We start from the raw sequence: 20,985 nt of genomic DNA on the forward strand, positions 1-20,985 counted from the left end.
AGGGAAGGCTGCATTTCCATGAAACATAATGTGTTTTATCTATTCCTATCTTCAATATGACATGGCCTCCAAAGGCGAGCATGTCCAAAAAGCAGCCTGTGAAGGAATCAAATGGAGGTTGCCAGCTCTAGGTGCTGTTCTTTTTCCTGGGGCCCACATCCCTATCTTCTTTAAAACAAAACGAAACAAAAAACTGAGGACATCCATGGACCGAGCTGCAGAATTCAAAGAGATCAGGGCTTATCCCATCAGAAGGCCAAGGGATTCAATCACATGGAAGAGAAATGCACGTGCAACTGAAAGACTTAGATGCTCACCCCTGCTTATACCAAAGGAGCTTTAAAAAAATCGTCTTCTATCCTAGCCTTCTAGCAAGGAAGAAGGGGAGGGGAAAAAAAGAGTCTACATTACAACCTTCAAACTGCTGTTCTGCTATAAACAATATGATTTTATGTGAGCAGGATCTCGCTCAAATAAATTTTGTAGCTGCTCTCGTTTCAGCAAAATCTCTCAGTGTCTATGATCAGCAAGCTCTGCCTCAAAATACTGAATTTGACTGCAGAACAATGTACCATTTCTGACAGAAATATTATGCCATGTGGAATATATAAGGGCATTTTTAAGAGTAAACAGCTCAGCAATGCAAGTTATGCAGGATCATCACCTATACTTGCCTATTACTAAGTAACACTTAAACACATCACAAGTCACAAGTAATTCTGCCTTCCCATTTTTTCCACAGTAACATATTACCAACTATGAATCATGCATGCATAGATGCAACTTCACACACAACACAAGGCAGAAAGTACCATGTCTATTTTTTGGGGGGAGTTTTGTTTTTTTACACAGAGATAAGCAGATCACCAAGGAAATCCTCATAATGTGTTGATTTTAAGATTCATGTGATGAACACACTTTGATTTTTAAAACACAAAAAGCACTGTATCATATTAGCAGCTCTCTAGTAGTTGGTGGCCCCGCTGTGAAGGCAAATTTGGAAAATCACCTCTGGAGGATCCTCCCCCCCACACTGTTTGACAAGTAGAATTAATTACAAAAGAGGTGTGTCTGTCTGTCTGTCTGTCTGAAAAATGGAATGAGACACAGCTGGTAAAACTAGCAAAGCATAAATGTAATGTCTTGACCACTTGTGGCTATTACAAAATCCTATGGCTTTTTCCCCTGTGCATTAGTCTTGCAACGAGGGTAATTACATTCTGTCTACTTAAATCTTATGTTGTGACTTTAGTTTGAATAGCTGCTATAATCAGATACAGAAAAATATTTGTGCGTCCAGCTCCTAAGTGACTTAAATGCCACTGAAATCAGGGACAAACATCTTTTGCCTATGCTCTCACATATGGCATTATTAAAGACAAGAATTTCTATAAAGAGCTTAAGCAGTCTGTGTTTTACTATGGGTGAAATTTCTATTCGTCTAAAAAGAAATATACATTTCCCACAATAACTAGCTAACCATCTAGGTAAAACACGCTATAAAGTCTGTTATTTCTCTTTTTAAGTCAAAGAGCATCACCGTCATGAAAAAACAGTCTGAAAGCAAGGTCTTGAAAGTGAAATAATACTTCAGTTTCCTCACTAGAAAGACCAAGAAGTCGTCTAACGATATGGTTCAAACAAGCAATTAAGTTGAGTTAACCCTGCAGAAGGGAGGGAGGGAAAAAACGAAAAACCTCAGCTATCTGACTGAGCTCAGCATACTGCAAAGAAGTACTGCAGAATTTTGTACCTGTGGGTGTAGTTCAAACTTCTCTGAAATCCATTTCTACTGCGTATAAACATTTCTGTACACAACTACTAGCTTGACAAATGATGTCTGTATAGAAACCATAATAGAAATGTGGCCAAACATCTAACTGAAGTATTCCAGACAACATGGAGAAACAGTTGTGCTCATGCAGCAATTACGCTTTCCAACAGAGATCTCCAAAGCCCATTTGTACAAAGACATGCCTTCTTTGTTTTGTTTTATTTTTTATTAGACAACAAATATCTCACCTGTATTCTGTAAAACACACCTTTCCATTGTGGGAGGAATAACAATGTTTTAGCCTTCTGTGGGGAGGGAAGATAAGGGGGGAGCGGGGAAGAGAGATTATTTCCCCAGTTACCTGGAAAAGATTAAAAGCTCTCTTCTAATTTTATAAGCTTTTTTTGCTTGGAAAAAGGAGAAGAAAGTTGCTTCAGAAAAGCGTGAGAAGTATCTCACAAATGCAGAAACGGGATCAGATAAATACCGTCTCCACTTTTAAGTCCTGGCAGCAGCATTTTGAGTCATTCTTTGTGACTTACAGATGTTTCTTATACCTGGAATATAGCACGATATATTTAACTTGTAACCCAGTGTGGCAACATTAATTGCCATTGTTGGTTGCTGCACGCTCCTATAATTACTGGCAGGGTCTGAAAACTGTCTTGGACCTGGACTTCACAAAGGAAAAATGACTGCTTTAGAATCTCCCTCTCTCGCTATGTACATACATACATACACACACACACATATACAGTGAGAGAGAAGGAGAATGTAGATACATAAAGCATGCATAGCAACTGGCAGTACTAATACCTCTATTTAAATGCTTCAACATTTTATAGAAAAATGGGAACTTCATCCAAATTGCAGTAGCTTTCTGAAGGAGCTGTTCAGCGTACAGGTAACATTATTATTTACTCCTCCAGCTGTGACAATTCAGAAACTGGCTATTCTTTGCCGAGTCTTAACTGGAAGAGATACAATGGGTATTCAGGGTGTAAGACTTAAATTCGACACGACATTGGTTGGGTTCATTAGCATGGCAGGAAGCACAACGGATGAGTCAGGTCACATCTCCAGCGTCAACCCAACGCCAAGGGGACAAAATGTCAACGGCCCTATGCTTACATTAATCTACACTAAGAAATTAATCTTTTGTAACAAGGAAGTTCTACAGACCGCACTTTCAAAACAATTTTAACTGAAGCACGTTAGTTATGGTGCACTGTAGAGATTAAGACAAGCGTGAAAACCAAATGCAGGGCTGCATTCAATTACTCACACCAATACCAATGTTAGTCAACACTGCAGCAGCTAATTAGCGCAAGGAGAGCATCTGAGGAGTCTCTCACCAGTGCAGCATATATGACCCACACATCTGTTTCCCACCTCTCTGCATCACTCCATGTATTCACAACCTCCACACCTTTATCTTTGAAAGTCCTAATTAATGGCCAGCTTGTGTTCCAATAAGCAAAGAAACTGTTACCACCTGCTGCAAGAGAAGATCTAGAAGTCTTGTCCACTGTTGTTGATCATTTACATATGGAGTATGGTATTTTATGCTTAAAGAGTAGATGTTTTTGTAGGTGTGGATTATTAACTACACAAGCAGAATGGACAAAAGGGCTGTTAAGAAGCTTTAAAGAATCAAAGACCAATCCGTGCTGCCACACAGTTACTACTAAACCTTGCTTGCTTCGCTTGGCTTCCCTGTCACTGCTGGTACGTGTTTCCACCATTCTGCTGTCCCGCGCTGGGCAGCAGCAGTGGCCAAGCACCTCTCCTGCAGCCAGGGACTGGCAGGCAACAGGCCACACGGCGCAGGCTGCCAGAGCTTTCTCCATTCTCACTGTTAGGCAACTCAGCGTCCAGCTTAACTAGTTAACCACCTTCTCTGAAAGGGAGATACGTAAGGCAGGCTAGATTTGCGCTTTAGAAGATGTGATAAGATATGAAGGCTAAGTTTATTACATGCAATATGAGTAATTACTTTCAGTAAGGGAAACTGCACGTAGGGACTTTAATTATAATTAACACACAATCACTACTGGAAAGGACCCATGACGGGCTTCAGCTTCACGTTACACATAGGAACCCAGTCAGTGTCCTCCTGGATGAGGATGTTCAGTTCTCTAAAAGACCTAGGAAATGCGTCTCTCTCTAGCTTTCAAACTGATCTCACAGTTACAAATATGTTTTGACACCTGAAACCTCAGCCTTATATATTTCCTAAATACTGCTCTGGTGATGTACTCTACATAACTGCACACATAGTGTTCGCAGACCTTCTTCCTTAAACATTGCTAAATTCTCGCCTCAACAACATTGCATGGTAATAAGCTTTAAAGCCTAAACAAGATGTATGAAAAAAATATTTCCTTTTCATTAGTTTAGAATTGTACCGAGTGATCTTTTAGTCTTATGACACAACCTAAGTTTCTGACCCACCTTCTGTACAACACTCATAGTTCTGTGTACCTTTTTATTACCCCACTATTTATCTACACTCAAAAGTAAACAATTCCAAACTTTTTGGTCTCTATTCATATCAGTGTTTCTTCATAACTTCTTTCTAAATTCACAGAATGTTTCTGCAGCTACCAGATAAACCATTCTAGCATTCCACATAAAGGTGAAGTGTTGATTCCCATAACGGCATCATAACATTCACATTCCATGTTGATTGATCCAAAATATTTTATCTGACCAGAGCTATATTCCCTAAAAAGGTCTTCACTCAGCCCTTCACAGTGATGGTTAGGTTCTTTTTCGTAAATTATAATTAATTAGGATCCAATAAACAGTATTAATAGCACATACTTTCCTCTCCAGTATGAATTACTTTGCATTAATGAAGATGGAATTTCATCCATCACTTTGTTGACTGTTGACCTCATTTGATTAAATCCTTTTGATATTCCTCTTCAGACCTCACTAGCTTAAACCACAGAGCCAAATTTCATGACTTTACATTCAATGTTTTTAAGATATGCTGCTCCAATTTTGGAATTACACCTGACTGACGAAGCTGATTCCTATTCTTCTGTTCCTAGTCACATTTTAATGGAAATGGATTTTTTATGTACCTACTTACGACTCTGGTTAGCATATCCATTTTCCTCGCTCTTTTTAGATGTAGTCGTACAAATGAAAAATTAAAGATAAACCTATAAATACTGGACAATATTGGCTAATGTTAATAAACAACATAAAACACACTTTTCTAACAACCTCTCTTAAATTGTCACTGTCAGCTTATTATTGTATTTTTTCCAGTATAATACTCATTTTTCTGATGCTATTATGGCTTAACATCTGTTTGCAACTTACTATGATCACTTAAGAATTTCACCTTCTTTTATTACTTCTGCAAAGTAGATGAGCATCTTTATCTCCTTTTTATAAATAAAGAAATTAAGGAAGAAAAACAATAGTGATTTCTTTAGGACTGGACAGGAAGTCTGTGGCAGTGTTGCCAAGAAAACCTGGATTTTTTTATTAGACCTATTCCCTGAACACCAAGCCATCCATTCTTCACGTTTTCGGCCCTTCTTTTTAGTTTTCCAACATCAATGGAATTTATTTTCCCTATACCTTATAACAGGCCTGTCAAAAGTGGGCACAGTTCGAAGCCTGTGTTATACAGCACAGTACATACATTTCCTGCACCAAATGTTCATGACCAGCTGACTGATCATCTACGTTGTAATAGCCTATCAAAAGTGACAGGTATCACAAAGAGAGCTACAGCTTATTACTAACAAGAGCAACATAAGCCTTTCATCTTGGTAATTAAAACAAACAAGCAAACATACCTTTGCCAGGGAGAAAAAAAAAGAGTAAGTTTCCAACATAATGATTCCAAACATCGTCTAGAAAATCTTGGCCTGGTAGGAACGGTAATTTCTTCAGGGTTGTCACAACCTACTGGACAGAAGTCAAAACCGTTTCCTATTGAAACGGCCAAAAGGTTCAGCAAGACAGCAGTATTACTTCTGCTGTTATCTACAGAGCATTGAACATGAAGGAGGGAGACAGACGGAGAACATAAAGTACCACGATGTCGGTAGACAGCCTGAGGTACCAGAGTAGACTACATGCCTGTATCGTGGTTTTCTAGGAGACCACAGAGGCTTCTCAGGAAAACCCAGGAAGATGACCCTTAAATCAGACTGTGGGTCTACAGTTTCTCAAAGCATATAGTTTATTCTACCCAGACGAGCCAGGCTGAAAACAAACAAAATAAAAACCAACTATATATAATTTAGTAGAAGATGTAGAGCATGAGCTATCCACAAATTGAGAAACAGATTCCCACTGCATACAATAACGTACGTATTCCCACAGAACCATGTATTTGAATAAATATCACCCTAGCCCAAGTAACCTTACTCATACTGATTTGTTTATATACCCTTCTATTCTAAAGAACATTCCAATGTAAAACAAGGGAAAGACTGTTTTGGAGAACTGTGCTGCCAAGAACACAATAATATCGCCATCGGCCCCCCACACATTTGTTATTGCATTCGGCACAAGTGCCGAACGAACATCTGCACTGTAAAAATTCAGCCCATTAGCTCCTTCAGCTTGTTAGCATATTTTAATACTGTGATCACAGCTTTCTATTTCTATCAAGGTGCTACTAGGTGCTAGACTCTGTATTCACACAGTGCGTCATTATCTATCTCTATACCCCTCAGGTTCTTAATCCGTGTTACTTGTATGAACCTATTACACAGCAATACTGAAACAGAAGAGAAGAGGGAGAAATCTGAGGAGGAAGAAAGCTACTGGTATAGCAATATTACTGGAAAGATAAGTAAAGGTGTGAACTTATCATATACGATTGCACCAACGCGGTGTTACATGCACTTCTCTATCCTCACAGACTGTATTGTAAGTTAAAGAAAAGTCAGCTATAATATACAGGGTGCAATTAATTTCTCTCTCGTAATCTACTATTTTCCCTTACCCCACAGTGGCTTAGCATGGGGGGAAGGGGGGTGATCAACTTTCTGGACTATGATCGAAATAGAGAACAAAAAACATTTTAGCTATGATTTTATTCCTAAGTCCGTTTAGAAACACCCACTGTTTCAATTACCAAAGAAAAATAAACAATTTAAGTTTTCATAGTAGCTGAGGTACAAATCTTTCTATCTTATACGTCACTGCTGACATTGTTCTTAATGCTAAGTAGTCTATATTCACTTCTTACATTTGAATAAGATGTGCACATAAAAAAAAGAAACATTAGTGTATGCCTGCTGTAAAATATACACATGTGCTCCCACAGTATCCGATGTCTGTGCACTAAGAAGTCACAGGTGCCAACTATGTTTTTTTTACATGCAGTAGGTTTTATGCATGTATTTGTTTTTTCACAGGCCAAATTCAAGCCTGCTTTCATCACAAAATGAATTTGGTTCACTGTCAAATATAAGGCTGTCACAGTTTACAAGTCCTGACTTAAAAATAAATTATAAAAAAAAAAAAACCCACTGCCACTCAAAGAAAACAGTAAGTTTAGGGAACGTAAGACTATCTGTTCCTCATAAAATAAGTAACAAGACCCAGGCATGTTGTCTTTCAGGATAAGATGAATTCAGCACTTTCAAGCTTTTGTGTGTCCTACATTCAAAATGCCTTAACATGAAAAGCATATGCTGAACAGAAGAAAACATGTCCTCATGTCTATTGGTTTGAAAGAGATTTCTGGAACGAGCTTTGCAAAGAGTTGATGGATCTTTTCTTGTTCTTACACTTGCAAAATTAGCGAGTGGGACCTTTTTTCTTCCTCTATGTATGTTCCTGCCCTTTCCAGATGCCACATTCCCCCAGAAGGGCAGCAAGCCTGTGCGCTTCGTGCCGAGCAGGACAGCATTCCTCCGGGGAACTAGGTTTACTGGGAGAAGCATAACTGTTTATCTGACTTTCTTATAGTCTTTTCACTTAGCATCTGCAATTGGTCAGTGCCAGATATTGGGCTAGCTGGGCCTTTGATCTAACCCAGGTCAGCTGTTACTGTGAACTTCTTTCACTAGCTAACATTATTGCAGTAAAGCACCATGTCTTAAACCAAACTGGACTTTGTTACTAAGAAAAAAACCTTATGTTACACTCTACTAGCATGGATTTACTCCAAATGAACCCAAATCCATAAACATTCATGACAGACTCCCTCTTTTAAGTTCTGAGGCTTCATTCTTTGGTTTCCTTACCTCTGGGTCAAAAAAAGGGGGGAGGAGAATATTTTGAACTGAGGTTTTCAGAATAGGGGAGGAGAAAAAAAGCAACAATTAGTGCCTAATTCCCAAACTCTCCTATATTCAGGGAAAGTTCTTTAAGCACATGCTTAAGTGCTCTTGTGAGACACAGACTAAGACATTTAATAACACTACAGATTCATGAAAACCTGAAAGCAGCCAAGGAGACAGCAGAACTGAACGCAACACTCCTGCCCATGGCCAGTTGTTGTGCTGCCCTCTCCCTTGCGCTGGCACAAGGCTTTGCACAGCTGAGCGAAAAACAGATTTAGAGACATGGCCTTGCCTGAAAGAAAATGGGAGTTTTTCAGAGTTAATCAGACCCTGACCAGCTCTCCGACCCAATTCCTGTGTGGCTGCACAAACATTTGCACCGGGACAAGTGAGGGGTAAAGGGACAACCACAAGGGGCAACAGTGGCTTATGCCAGCCAGCCTGGAGTGCTTGCGAAACTCCAGCGTAATATGGTTTCTCAGACTTCCCAGTCTGAGAAAAATAGTTACACGCTAATGGCCATGGCAACGTACTTCGACTAGCCACTATGTGGTATGGAGACACATCATTCCACATACCATACAGACCGAAGTGACCACTGAAAAGCATGGATTCCTTTGAGCACCAACATAATATGTCAAGTTACATACAAATTTCAGGCAGAAAGTTTTCAGTGCGGTTCATACACAGAATGTGCAAGCATACTCCCGATTCATCGTCCTCTCACGTATTACTTTAAAATACACAAGTAGGAGAAAAGAAAGAAGGAAAAAATGAGTCTGCCTAAGAGAAATCAAGGTGATTAATGTCATCATGGAGCCGAACAGTCTTTGGAGATAACGGGTCAGATACGTATCTGCAGAACAAAAAGCAATCAAACATCTGATAGTCCTCAACACTCCTAGAGAAGAAAGATCATTGAGTTTGACTCTATGTCCCTTTATTGTGAAGGGTTTTTTTCCCTTCACAGCTGCCTCAAAGCACGTTCTCCGAAATGCTTTAAAACCTATCAAAATATAAATAATCTTTATACTAGCGAAGCACCTGAAAGGTTTCCAATGCTATATAGAAGAAATAATTTGCAACTGCTCCTCTCCATGTTGGCGTTAGCCAAGTGCAAAAACAGTACAGATGCAACGTTTCTAATGAGCATTTATTAGTGATAATTGATCTGCACGAATTAAGGACAAAGGGAGAGAGGTGGCTTTGAAGTTCACACTGGAGGATTTTGGAAATTGCATCAAAAACTTGTCGAGATTTAGCCATACAGCTCCTAGCGCCGTGTACCGTGTGACCAAATTTCCCTGAAAACGAAAATGTACTGCAAGGACAACAGTGAGCAATACTTACTAATGCAGACTGTAAATAAAATCAACAGAAGTTGCTCAATTTCATTCTGTATAGTTTCTGATGCAGTGTTTGAGCAGCTATTAGTTGTGCACGAAATAACGTCAAAAAACAGCTCTCCCACGGTCTATTCTCTTCCTCTCTCCAGGTGAGGAATTGGGCCTGTGGTGTGCTACTGGGCTTTGGGTTTTGTGCTTCAGTTTTAGGCCTGCACTTATGAAGTATTTTACTCCTATGCACTTACACTGGAGAAAACAATTTCAAAAAACGTGCCCTCAGTCTGTGGGAGTCCATTCCCCTGCCTCAGAGTGGTCCACAACAAGCTCTTGCCTCTTGCAGAGCCAAGCGTGCCGGTAAGATAGAAACTGGTATCACAACTGAGGCATGGCCTTATTGCTCTGAGATTTCCAGCTGGAGATTTAGGCAATTTTTCAGATATGTGAAAAATCAGCTCTTTGAATGAAAATTTTAATGCACTGCACACTCTGAGAACTTGAATTTTCTGTGCATCTATAAGAAACCAGCAGCAGAAAAAGCAGAGAAGAAAAGCTTATCAAGCATAAACTTCATAAATTGTAAAGTTTGGTACAGACAAAGTCTCCTAAAAGCTAACAGGAATTGGAGGAGGGGACAATGTGTATGAAGAACAAACAAAAACAGTTCTAACAAATTTATTTTCTAAATCTTCTTGAGTAAAGGTGATACAACCGTACTGTATACTTTGCAAATGAATGATACAGTATTTCAGAGTTACTCAAATTCCCACACTTTCATGTGCAAGGGAATGTGAGCTTCCATTTTCTTGTAAAATTTTACCTGTAAAAATACGACTAACGTCCAGCTGGAAACTTTGTGACATGGAAATTCCTTACCAGGAGCCAAGTTCAGCCCTGTTTCTAGGGAGATGCAAATACCTCAAGTTGTACCTGCATACTTCATAACTGATAGTGGCCACATGTGTGTGTCTGGCTTGTCCGAGTTGTTAATACTGTAATGTGCTGGCAGACGAAGGAGTAAACTCTAGCATTATCAAATTCCATTGCACTTTTATCACGGCATTCATGGGGTTAGCGTTCTACTTCATGCCTAAAATTAAACAATAGGAAAGGTAGTATTTTTTGAAAATCCATATAAAATAGTAAAGTAAGGAAAACACAAAATTCATCTTAATGCTTTGCTTTGGCAAATAGTTAAGCTCTTATTAATAGCTAGTTTTCCATGCTAAGCTTCAAAAATATGCAAAAGTGAAGTAGTTTCAAAACAGAACACAAAACCTGTTTACAACACTTCAAAAAACAAGACTGCATTAAAGGCTGAAAACAAACTGAATTTTCTAAATATAAATACCAATCTAGTATTTAGTTATATGAATGCAGAACTAAAATCAGGAATGCAATGGCTTATACCGTAGTATAAAACCCAAAGGATCCATTGCTTTTCCCAATAAGATACTACATGTATCAAACCAAGTTTCTGCTATAACTCCACCAGTCCAAAAGTATCTATTGCTGTGTCTACATCAGAAATTTTTATTTCCTTATCATTAATTGCACTCAGTGGCAGAGGAAGGAAAAGTAACTGAATTAAAGATCACTAAACTGAGCAAGATCTCCTTCAGGCTAAGGGTCTTACCTAGTTAATGCAGCTTCTCCTTTGCAAGTTGTAGGCAACCTTACGCAACCTCACCTTAACAGCAAAGGGCATGGAGAGCCAAAGGGAGGGAGAAGCCATGAAACCCTCTGAACTGGTGGGCCAAATCAAGGAGAAGTAAGCAAGCAGAGCATTTGCAAATATTTCACGCGACTAAACAAATCAATAAATATAGAAGAGCTTTATGAAGAGCTTTATGTAAGTGCTTTATGGCCAGATGATGGTTCTCCCATCCTGCCACCCCCAGTGAGCTCCATACGCGGAATTAAATCATTCTGCAGTCTCTGGGCATACACGGCTGAAATCAATAGTGTCATAACACTCTACCTCTCCTTTCCTCCCCAAAGCCTGATAATAGACAAGTTTCAGCTGAAGTCAGTATTGACCTGTTATCAGTAACAGAGGGCCTTTTCTCTAGCCCGGCGAGCGGGATCTGCATTGATTGCTATCTGATTAGAGGAGAGCGCGTCCTGACTTTCCCCAGTCACTTAAGCCGGCGTCTCATTGCTTGTCCTTAGAGACCACAGCTCCACTCAGGCAGAGAGCGTCTAGACAGTATTCATGATCCATCTGTCTGGCACAGCCAGGCTGATGACAAACTCTATTAGAACCGAAACAATTTTTTTTTTCCTCTCTTCCCTCCTCCCATCTCCCTTTTCCTCTGAGAAGCAGTAATCTGACACTGAAAATTACTATCATTGTTGCAATTCTCAAAATAGCAGTGCCAGACTTTCATTAACATCAATGCTAGACTGCTAAATATTTAAAGAAATGGATAAATTTCACCTGAGTGGGACAGCCCGGCACACATGAAAGCAGACGCACAATCAAAATGTAAATCTAAGCAGTTGTTTTTATCTGCACAAATTTGGTGTCACAGTTAGAGGAGGATGCCAAAGGTCTCTTTAAACAAAATATTTCCCTTTGATTGAGCTTTTTGTTTTTAAAACAGAATCACTCTTCAACCCCCTGCAGATTCCTACAAGGCTCAGAGCTGACAGAAGTACGTGGGGGGTGGTGAAAAAGCGAGCTATAGATATGTTTCCCCTCACAGAGGAAAACGAACTCCTACAGCACACTCCAACTCTACTATGCCCAAGCACTCCTGACACGTCAACTCCATCAATGCTGACAACTTAAAATTTGTTGCAGAAATAATTTTCACAGGACCAGAGGGATGTACTTCTCCCTTATTTTATTATTCATTCAAATTTTCATACATATCAATTTTTGGTGTTTAAATAATATTCTCCTGTACACATACAGATCACAGCAAAGAAAATTATCTGTACTGTTTTCCACCAAATAATCCAAGGACTAAAATCACCACCATGTGTACAAATTGCAACCCTTTCCAGTTAGCCATCACTTCAATAGCGCAGCCTGCAAACAGACAGCAGACTATGCTTTCCATTTCAAAATCTAATTTACTTCTAGCAGGACAAGGCAGGCTGATCAGTTGTTGTGAAACAAAGGGAAATGCTCTAATAAATGAACTGTGGCCTGCTAGAAGGAGGCATATTGCTTCAATTCCTCCGAGTCCAAATTTTGCAGATCACATGCAACGGCGAGCTGCTGACAAGGCCAAGGCTGTAACGTTTAAAAGTCTACTCTTAATCTCATTTTTCCTGTCACACGTTCGTTAGCACACCGCAGACCTCAGAGCAGTGCTGTAGTAATAGTCATCCCCATTATCTCAGTAATTAATAATTATTTACAGTTTACAAAAATAAAAATAGCAAATGGACCTACCAAAAGTTGACATGGCTGCTTCATAAGAGCCTACGTCCAGCAAGATGTGAAGTACGCTCACACTGTTTTCATTGAGGAGGGGGGAGGTGTATTTTAAAGCACAGTAGCTAACTTGTGTTAAAAATCCCAAAATGAACAAAGCAAGCTATTATCTCAACACCTTTGGGTTAAATGCCTTAGCATTTACTTTGACCAACTAACGCTTGCTGGACCTGCAACTTTTGCTGTTTAAAATCAGATTTTTACACACGTTAGCTAATACATCTTTTAGTGGATACAGATTTCCCCTAACTGCCCTCTAATTTCTCAATGCTATCCAAAAATAAATTGCCTGCATAGCAGCATAAGGGAAGTCTACCTGCAAGTCAGCAGAGGAAAATTAATAAACCAAAGGACTGCAAAAAACATATGTTATTTGTTTAACTTTGCATATGTGAGACATGTTTTATTACATTCAATAGCAATATTTAGAAAGCCTGAATCAACAGCCTTCAGAAGGGAGCCGGATAAGAACAGCAAGGAGAGATGAACGCTGGGTCTATGAGATTTAAAATACTCTTAACACAATGCGATAGTGTCTGCTGCGATCACAAATCCAGGGAGCAGGTCACCCACAAAAAGCATCTTTCTATACCACTGCTCACGCAACCGAACTGAACAATAAGCTCCAATGAGACATTCTGGATTTGGCTGCCGGCAAGAACACATTTGAGAAATGCTTCAGTAGCCAGGAAATACAGGGTACCACTGCCATGGCACATACCGCTTAAATAAACTGCAGCGGAAGTTCCCTATGAACATTCATTTAGACGTCCTTTGGGGGCAGTCTATGTATTACTGTGAAACGAGACGAATATTGTTTCTACGCAAGGATACAAGGTTTGAATACAGTATGAGAAAGAGATTCTTTGAAAACAATACAGAAAAGTACCACCGCATTAGTGCCAACCTGCTCTAGGCAAAGACAAAAGCACTGCCAAGGAAAAAGAGAGAGGCAATCCTGGTCAAACTTAGAGCAACACACATGTATACACTGCTACTTTCAACGACTCCCTGCACGGTCATGAAGCGTGCACAACAAGCAAGAAAATGCAAGAACAGAGGTGGCACATAATACTGACTGGTCTAAGAAAATCCTGCTTTTTACCTCAAGTCATTTTTTTAACACTCATTTGCCTGTTACAGTGCTGCATTCTTGCCGCTACTAAGAGGCCCATCAACATATGTACTTCTGTTTTGCCAGGGAGCTGTGTCAGCTGCGACATTTCAAGCACATGTAACTAACGCTCTGGTAGGGATCCCCATTAAAACCGTTGAGCAAAAGCATGCAAAACTTTCTTAATTCAACATGTCATCCCTTTAAAGCCTGGGGACGTCACTTCAACAAGTATTTTAGAAACTTGCTTTCAAGGCTGGAATAAGCCAATACAACTAACTGCCATATTCATAATAATGTTCTTTCCAATTACCACTTGGCCCTGATTTCTACGACTTAACAGTTGAGTTAATAGCCAGAACACGATAAATATCACTATTCCTCGTTTGTTTTAAATACTGTTTGAGGTTGCATTATCCTTCTGTTTGGCTTTGATCTTTTCTCTCTTTTTTCACCTTTAGGACTACTGTTCTACCATGCTATTTATTTTTTGATTTAAAACAGGTGTCCCTTTATTCAACCAGCTCACATCGCACACTCCCTATTGCAATGAAAAAGTACAGTCGCTATCAATATCCAAAAATGCACCAAATCATGAACTGTTCTCTCTGCCACAAGGTAAGCAAAAAGTTAAACATCTCAGAATGCTCCTAGCAATAAATCAGATATCTCCTCTACAAACCACCAATTTGCAATGCTGTTGCAAAAACAGCAAATATAATTCTTGGATGACTTAAAGGGACTGTTTATGTAATTATTCCACTTCACTCAGCACTGAGGAGGTCCTAAGTAGCAGGACTACAGTTTTGGACACCCTATTTTAGAGAGAGCCAGAGAAGATGAACAAATATAACAAATTTAAGGAAACTTGATTTATGTGAAAGAGCTTGGTTTTATTAATGAAAAAAATAAAACTTATCAGAGGGAAACTGTCCGACATACGATGACAGTCTCCATGTCTGTGAAAGGTTGACATAGGAAGGAGGCAAACAATTCTTCCCCTTTCTGCTGAAAGTAAGAGAAGTATAGCCACCTTAATTTCCAAAACTTTCCGAAGAAAGGATCATTAAGCAGATCAACCTAAGTTCCCACGGAAAGAGTAGGAAACCTGCCGCTGAAGGGTTTTCACAGACGAATTTTTTTCAGGTGGGGCCTGGATATACTTCAATCTGCTTGAGATGAGGAGGAGCCAACGGACCTGCAAAAGCTGCCTTTCAGGCCCGCGTTTCTTCACGTCTGCGAGCTGCTCACGTGCCTGAGGGGAGAGAGGCGGCTGAAGGGCACACCAGAAAATGTACAGGTCCCGGCTCAAGCGAGTAACCGTTTCTAGAACCGAGAGGCACCTGTGGAGGACGCCAGCCCTCGGTGCCAATATACTGCTACGATTACACCGTGATTACCGCTGGCAAGGGGGAGCGTTAAACAACTACGAGTTCCCTGGCTCTCAGGCCTCACAGGGGCTTTCAGAGTTCGATCAGCTGCTTGGGGCCAGTTGTGGCTGTGGCACCAGCGGGGCGCTGGGCCCAGCTCTGCTCCAGCGGCAGCCCCCGCGCGCGTGCAAAGCGCCGGCTTTCTGAGTTCGAGCGCTAAATTAATGCTACCGACCAAGGAAATAAACGTTAAGACCTAATACAGTGGTGCTCTCATACTCGGCACTATCATCCTAGAACAAGCTGCTCCCAAGATTTACAGAACGTGTGATGCGACAGCGCCCCAGTTGCTGCGTGTTACCGCCGCTGGGCTGCCTCGCCGCCACAAGGGAAGAGCTGCACAGTAGCGCAGGCACAACAGCCCTCTACTTGAACTTGAAAGATACGCTCGCAGTTTTGCATGCACAAATAATAAAGCACAATTTTTTACAACTCAAAAGCCAAAATCGGCGTAACTTCTCGGAGGAATACATTTAACATTTTGACCTGGACCTCTCACTGCAGTCTACAGCTAGTACTGAAGCTTTGGAAAGATCTCCATTCCAAAAAACTACTCCAAACTAAAATAAAACCAAAACAAATCAAATCATCTGTAGGCTACTGCTATTTCAAAACCCCCGAAATCACTGTGGAAGTACAACACTAGTCATTTCAAAACATGTTAAATGGAGGTTGGAGGGGAGAGGATGAAGGGAACCTATCCAACACAATTTTCCATTTTGAATCCGCTCTAGTGAAGATTCAAAATGCTGAGAATATACTTAATATTGCATCTTGCTGCTATTACATGCTTGTAATTTTTCTTACTAACAACACCATAAATAACACAGATATGCCTAAACCATTTTCTCACAGCCAGGGCTGAAATAGCTTATTCAGAGATGTCGATACTGGACAGAACCAAACCATTTGGAAAACAGTGCTAGACACCTCACTCCATATGGAAGTTTCTCTAGTAGACACTGAATGTAGTAAGGGCTTATGGATTTCCAGCCAAACGATTTTCAACCCTACCTGGAAGGAGATGGCCTAGGGCACGTATGAAAAGTCACGTTCCTATTACAAGCAGTACTTGTTTCCGCTGTCCCTGCATTAGATAAAGCCTTCCCGAAAGCAGAAATGTAATCTTCTTTTAAGAAAATGTTGAGGTAATACTGTGCCATGATGTACAACAGGAAATCAGCACAGCAACAGCAAATCTATTATAGACCAGAAGCATCATTGGAAAATTACTCCTCCCACCAGAAAGCTGGATTGTGATCCAAAAATAAATAACTGCAGAACAGAAAAAAAAAATCAAAACTTGATTTCAGTGTACACCATTCAGGGCAAAGCATTAAGAGAGGAATTCTAGTGATAAGCTCTGTCACTCTGTGTGAGCTACTGATATACCAAGGAATAGCAACTAAAGCTATTTTTGATATCTACCGACAAAAGCTCAGTGACCTACCAAGTCATACTGATCGTAGCATCAGGAAAAATTATTTGATTAAGTAGGGATGATGACTGCAAACACTAAGTTTCTTAATAGCACATAAAGACTGACAAACTGACAGCACAAAGCATTTTTTAGAACCTTGGAAAACAAATTATGCTGGCAATTGTAATGTTACACTGTCTTTCTCAAAAGCCACATATGATCCATAAGAGTGTAACATCACATCAATACCTGCAGCACAAATTCCTCCCTTCCCTCTGCATAACTACAGCTGTCCAGATTTAGAAACCTAGAAAAAGCATGTTACAAATCATTGCTGGTTCAGAGAAAATTCTGTTTTATTTCTCTGTCTCATCCCCCTCAAGATATTGTACGGCAGACCAAGTTTGCAAACACGCTGATTCCTGAGGTAGCAGACATATTCCACATACATGGAGGCTCACAAAGAGCAAGTACTTACAGCTAAAGATGCCTGGAGGTGGATGCTCTGTTACAAGCAGACAGTTCTCTTCATCACTGTTATCCCCACAGTCATTCTGTTGGTTACAAATCAATGAACCAAGATACAAGCATTTACCACTGGCGCAGGTGAATTTGCACTCTGAAAGGCAAAAAACAAAACAAAACAAAATTCATAAGGAAATCGTAGGTGCCGTAACAGTAGAAAGAACTTTGGCACTTTATCACCAAAATAAATAAGGCAGTAGTTTTAAGCACTGCCAAGTATAGAGGGCACCTAGCTATGCATGACACATTTCAGACCACCAGAATCAATCCACTAGTAAACCAGATTTGCCATTTGAGGAAATTCGACTTCTGATATTTATCCTCTTTTCATCAAAAAAAAGAGACAATGCTTTTTTCCAGGTCATGTTGTTTACAATTCCCTTAGGACAGGGACTTGTGCTCTTACACGTCTGTGTAGCACCTTGCATATTTGGGGCAAGACAGCACTAAGCGTTAAACTAATAATTGCCCCACATGAAAAAGGACTTGCACAACGTAAAACAGCCTCAGTTGTAAGGCAACAGCGTAGTTTGTTACCAGCAACAATCCTGTCCAGACACAGCCAATTATTCCTTAACTACCTTCCCAAAGCCAATTTGCCAGTCTCCCAACTAATTACAATCAAGCACTCCGTGTCTGCTCATCGAACTCCCACGGGCCAGTTTGCTTTACAAAGTCAGTAAACTTCTAAAACCTCTTTAAACTGTCTGGATGCTACAGGCAGGCAGTCCGCAGTTTCTGCAACTTGCTCATTACGAAGAAATGAATGATTTCCCCTACGCACGGTTCAGTCAGCAGGAAAAAGTTCTATGTGAGCAAGTATTGAAACAAAAAGCTTTGCTCCCTCAAGTTCCTTTTCGTTGCTCTCCCCTTCTCCTTCGTGTGCAGAAGGACGCAGGATGGCTGTTTAATGCCATGAAAGACACTGCACTGGATGAACTCCGCCTCTTCATACAAGTGCAAAGAGAAAACTCATCTCACCCCCGTCAAATTTTACCCCGAGAGGAGAGCCCTGCAGTTACCCGCTCTGACAGAGATGCCAACCCTCCATCCTTGCCCTTTTGTTTACTGATAAAGATTCAGTAAGTGCTCACCAGGGGTGGCTTTTTATGGGAATTATTGTGCAGTGCCTAGTCATCTTGGATGTTTTTCTTTGATTTTCCATCGGTAAGCTGGCCTTCAGTCTCACTCACCTACCTGCCTTCTGTCTGAAACGGTAATACCCTAACATTTAAAAAAAGGCAGTATGTACTAAGGATTCTGCTAGCGTTGATCATTAAAATTCCATTGCCCTTCAGCTAAACAGACCATTTAAATGTCGCTTCCAGAAATGAAGCCTAATAGCATGCTTTCGAGATGCAATTAAGAAATAGTCACAAAAATATAAATACTATATCAAAAGCTTTCTCGCTAGGTTTGTTCCAATGATTAATATGCTACAGATACAGAACAGAGAACATATAGTATCTAGAAAAATTACAATTTAATGATCACACTTCCAGAATGTTGACAACTTCCTGGGTGATTTGCATTCACGAGCAATGGGAAAGCAGATGGAATTAAATATAAGGGCCATTCACAAGTATTTCATTTAAAGGAGCACCATTTCCTGAACCCTGGTTTCTCTAGGGCTGCAATCTGGGCTGACTGATAGTGCTTAACAGCGAGATGATCGCTGAGTCTTCAGCAATGAGCTAGAACTTGGTCATCTTCAATAATACCAGTAAGAGACTTTACATTAATCGTTAACAGCACATGGACAGGGCTCAAACTGAACTGAGAAAACAGAATCCGTAATTCTAAAAAGCACTTAACAATAGTTACAGAGCATGATACTTTCCCATATATATCTGATCTGCAACACAAGCAAGGAACAGCAAAGGGGGAAATATAAATAGGGAAAGGGAATGAAATCATTTTTGCTAGCATATTTATTTTGTAGATAAAAGTGATTTGTGGACTTCAGTCCAAAATCTTTTCATCAAGAGTATTAATGACATTTTGGTGCACATACCAGCAAGAATCTGCTCAAGCAAAATATATGCAGCAACATACGCAACATATAAAATGCTACTTAAGAATGAAAATAAAAACCATAAAATATCATTTAAGAAAAATAAGCACTTGCTGTATACTCTCAAATTTATCTTTCTGTTCCATTGGCTCAAATCTTACTTGGTCAAACTGTATTTAAAAATCAGCAACTATTTTACTCAAATAAAGTCCTCAAGATTCAGGCTTTTTCAGTCCAACCCTGTAGTACTTAACTCAAACTGTGCAAGAAAATATTGTACCAAAAAAAAAAAATTCTCCTCTTGCTTTGTCCCCCATCCTCCTCTGCAACAACAAAGAAGTGAAGAACCATTTAAGCGCGCAGTTTTCTCTTTTCCCCAATAGAGTTTTAAAAATATCATAACCAAGCAGGGGGAGCCTTTGAAATGCAAGGAACTAAGAAGGTCATTAACAGTTACTTTTGCAAAGGAGACTTAAAAGACAGGCCTCAAAATTAACAACCTGATAATTACAGCACTTTAGGACTCATTTTTGCAACTTTAGACAGTAAGAAACTAACAAGAAAAGGAAAAATTTGCTTTGGAAGATTAGAAAAGTAGGCTTGCAAGGGTTCAAAATTTGCAGATATTTTAAATGAGGAGTGTAACACAAAAGCAAAGTGAAATATTATAAAATAAACCTTAAATGCCAATACATTCAGAAAATTAGTGGGGTAAAGGACATGCTGCTTCTATTTGAAAGACAAATACCAAGTGCCATACTGCCTGAAGTTAAAACATTTGGCATGTTACTTTGGCCAAAATACTCAGTTCTTTCTCAGTGTCTTCATGTTGGTGTCTAGTGTAAAGCCTTCCACATTTCTCCAATGACTGATGCAATACACTCAAGCAAGGTGTCAACTCAAAAGTAAATAAAGCTAACAAGCTTGGGTTTCTATCTGCCAGCAGATTATATGGAATTTGGACAAAAGACCAACTGAAGAAGTAACTCCAAGCATTAATTTTAGAAGCTCTTTTGCAGTTTTGAGGTGATGTACTTTAACTAACATTACTACAGGAGAAATAACTAGGGAAAAAAATTTATGATTGGGGGGTTATCCTATATCACAAACCACGTCCAAATTTAGCTTCAAAAACTAAGATGCGCAATCAGCTTTTCTTGTAAAACTTTATGCTTCCTTTCCTCAGATACATGAACATTGCCACTGTCAAGGTGAATAAAAAAGAGTCATCAGGCCTTTCCTCCCCTGTTGATGTTCCCACATTGACAGGATGGTTGCTCTCCATACCACAGGAATTTTTGTTGCTTTTAAAGCAGTCTGTACAGTCAAAAGCATCTTGCACTGTGATCTCCCTCCAAATCTGTTTGCCAAGAAAGTGACGCTATCGTGCCATATTCAGAAGTGACTTAATCAGTATAACTATCAGCTTCAGAACAAATCTCACCTAGTGAGAACAAAACGGGTCTAAATCCAGGAGAACGCCAGTTTTTTGACAACTCCTGTGCTATGTAGGGAGGCTTTCATAGAGTGGCGTTTTCCTGGAAATGGAGCAGAGACCCCAGGTGTTACTGCTAAATCTTGAAAACACAGACCTTGAAATATTTCACGAGAGGAACACAGGGTGCCTACAGAAGCTTGGCCATGAGAG

The 20,985-nt window shown here is 39.9% G+C and overlaps 1 protein-coding gene across 4 annotated transcripts in view; it reads right to left on the minus strand.

Moving 5' to 3' along the window:
- The window catches only part of LDLRAD4 (low density lipoprotein receptor class A domain containing 4), a 290,118-nt gene that overhangs the window by 130,254 nt on the left and 138,879 nt on the right, over positions 1-20,985 (minus strand). For all 4 annotated transcript variants that reach the window (XM_068932106.1, XM_068932108.1, XM_068932107.1 and 1 more), the window contains one exon: positions 17,277-17,417. In XM_068932106.1, the coding sequence (XP_068788207.1) occupies positions 17,277-17,417 (141 nt within the window). The remainder of the gene's footprint in view (positions 1-17,276; positions 17,418-20,985) is intronic.

Source organism: Struthio camelus, chromosome 2 (genome assembly GCF_040807025.1).
Source record: "Struthio camelus isolate bStrCam1 chromosome 2, bStrCam1.hap1, whole genome shotgun sequence".
Lineage (NCBI taxonomy): Eukaryota > Metazoa > Chordata > Aves > Struthioniformes > Struthionidae > Struthio > Struthio camelus.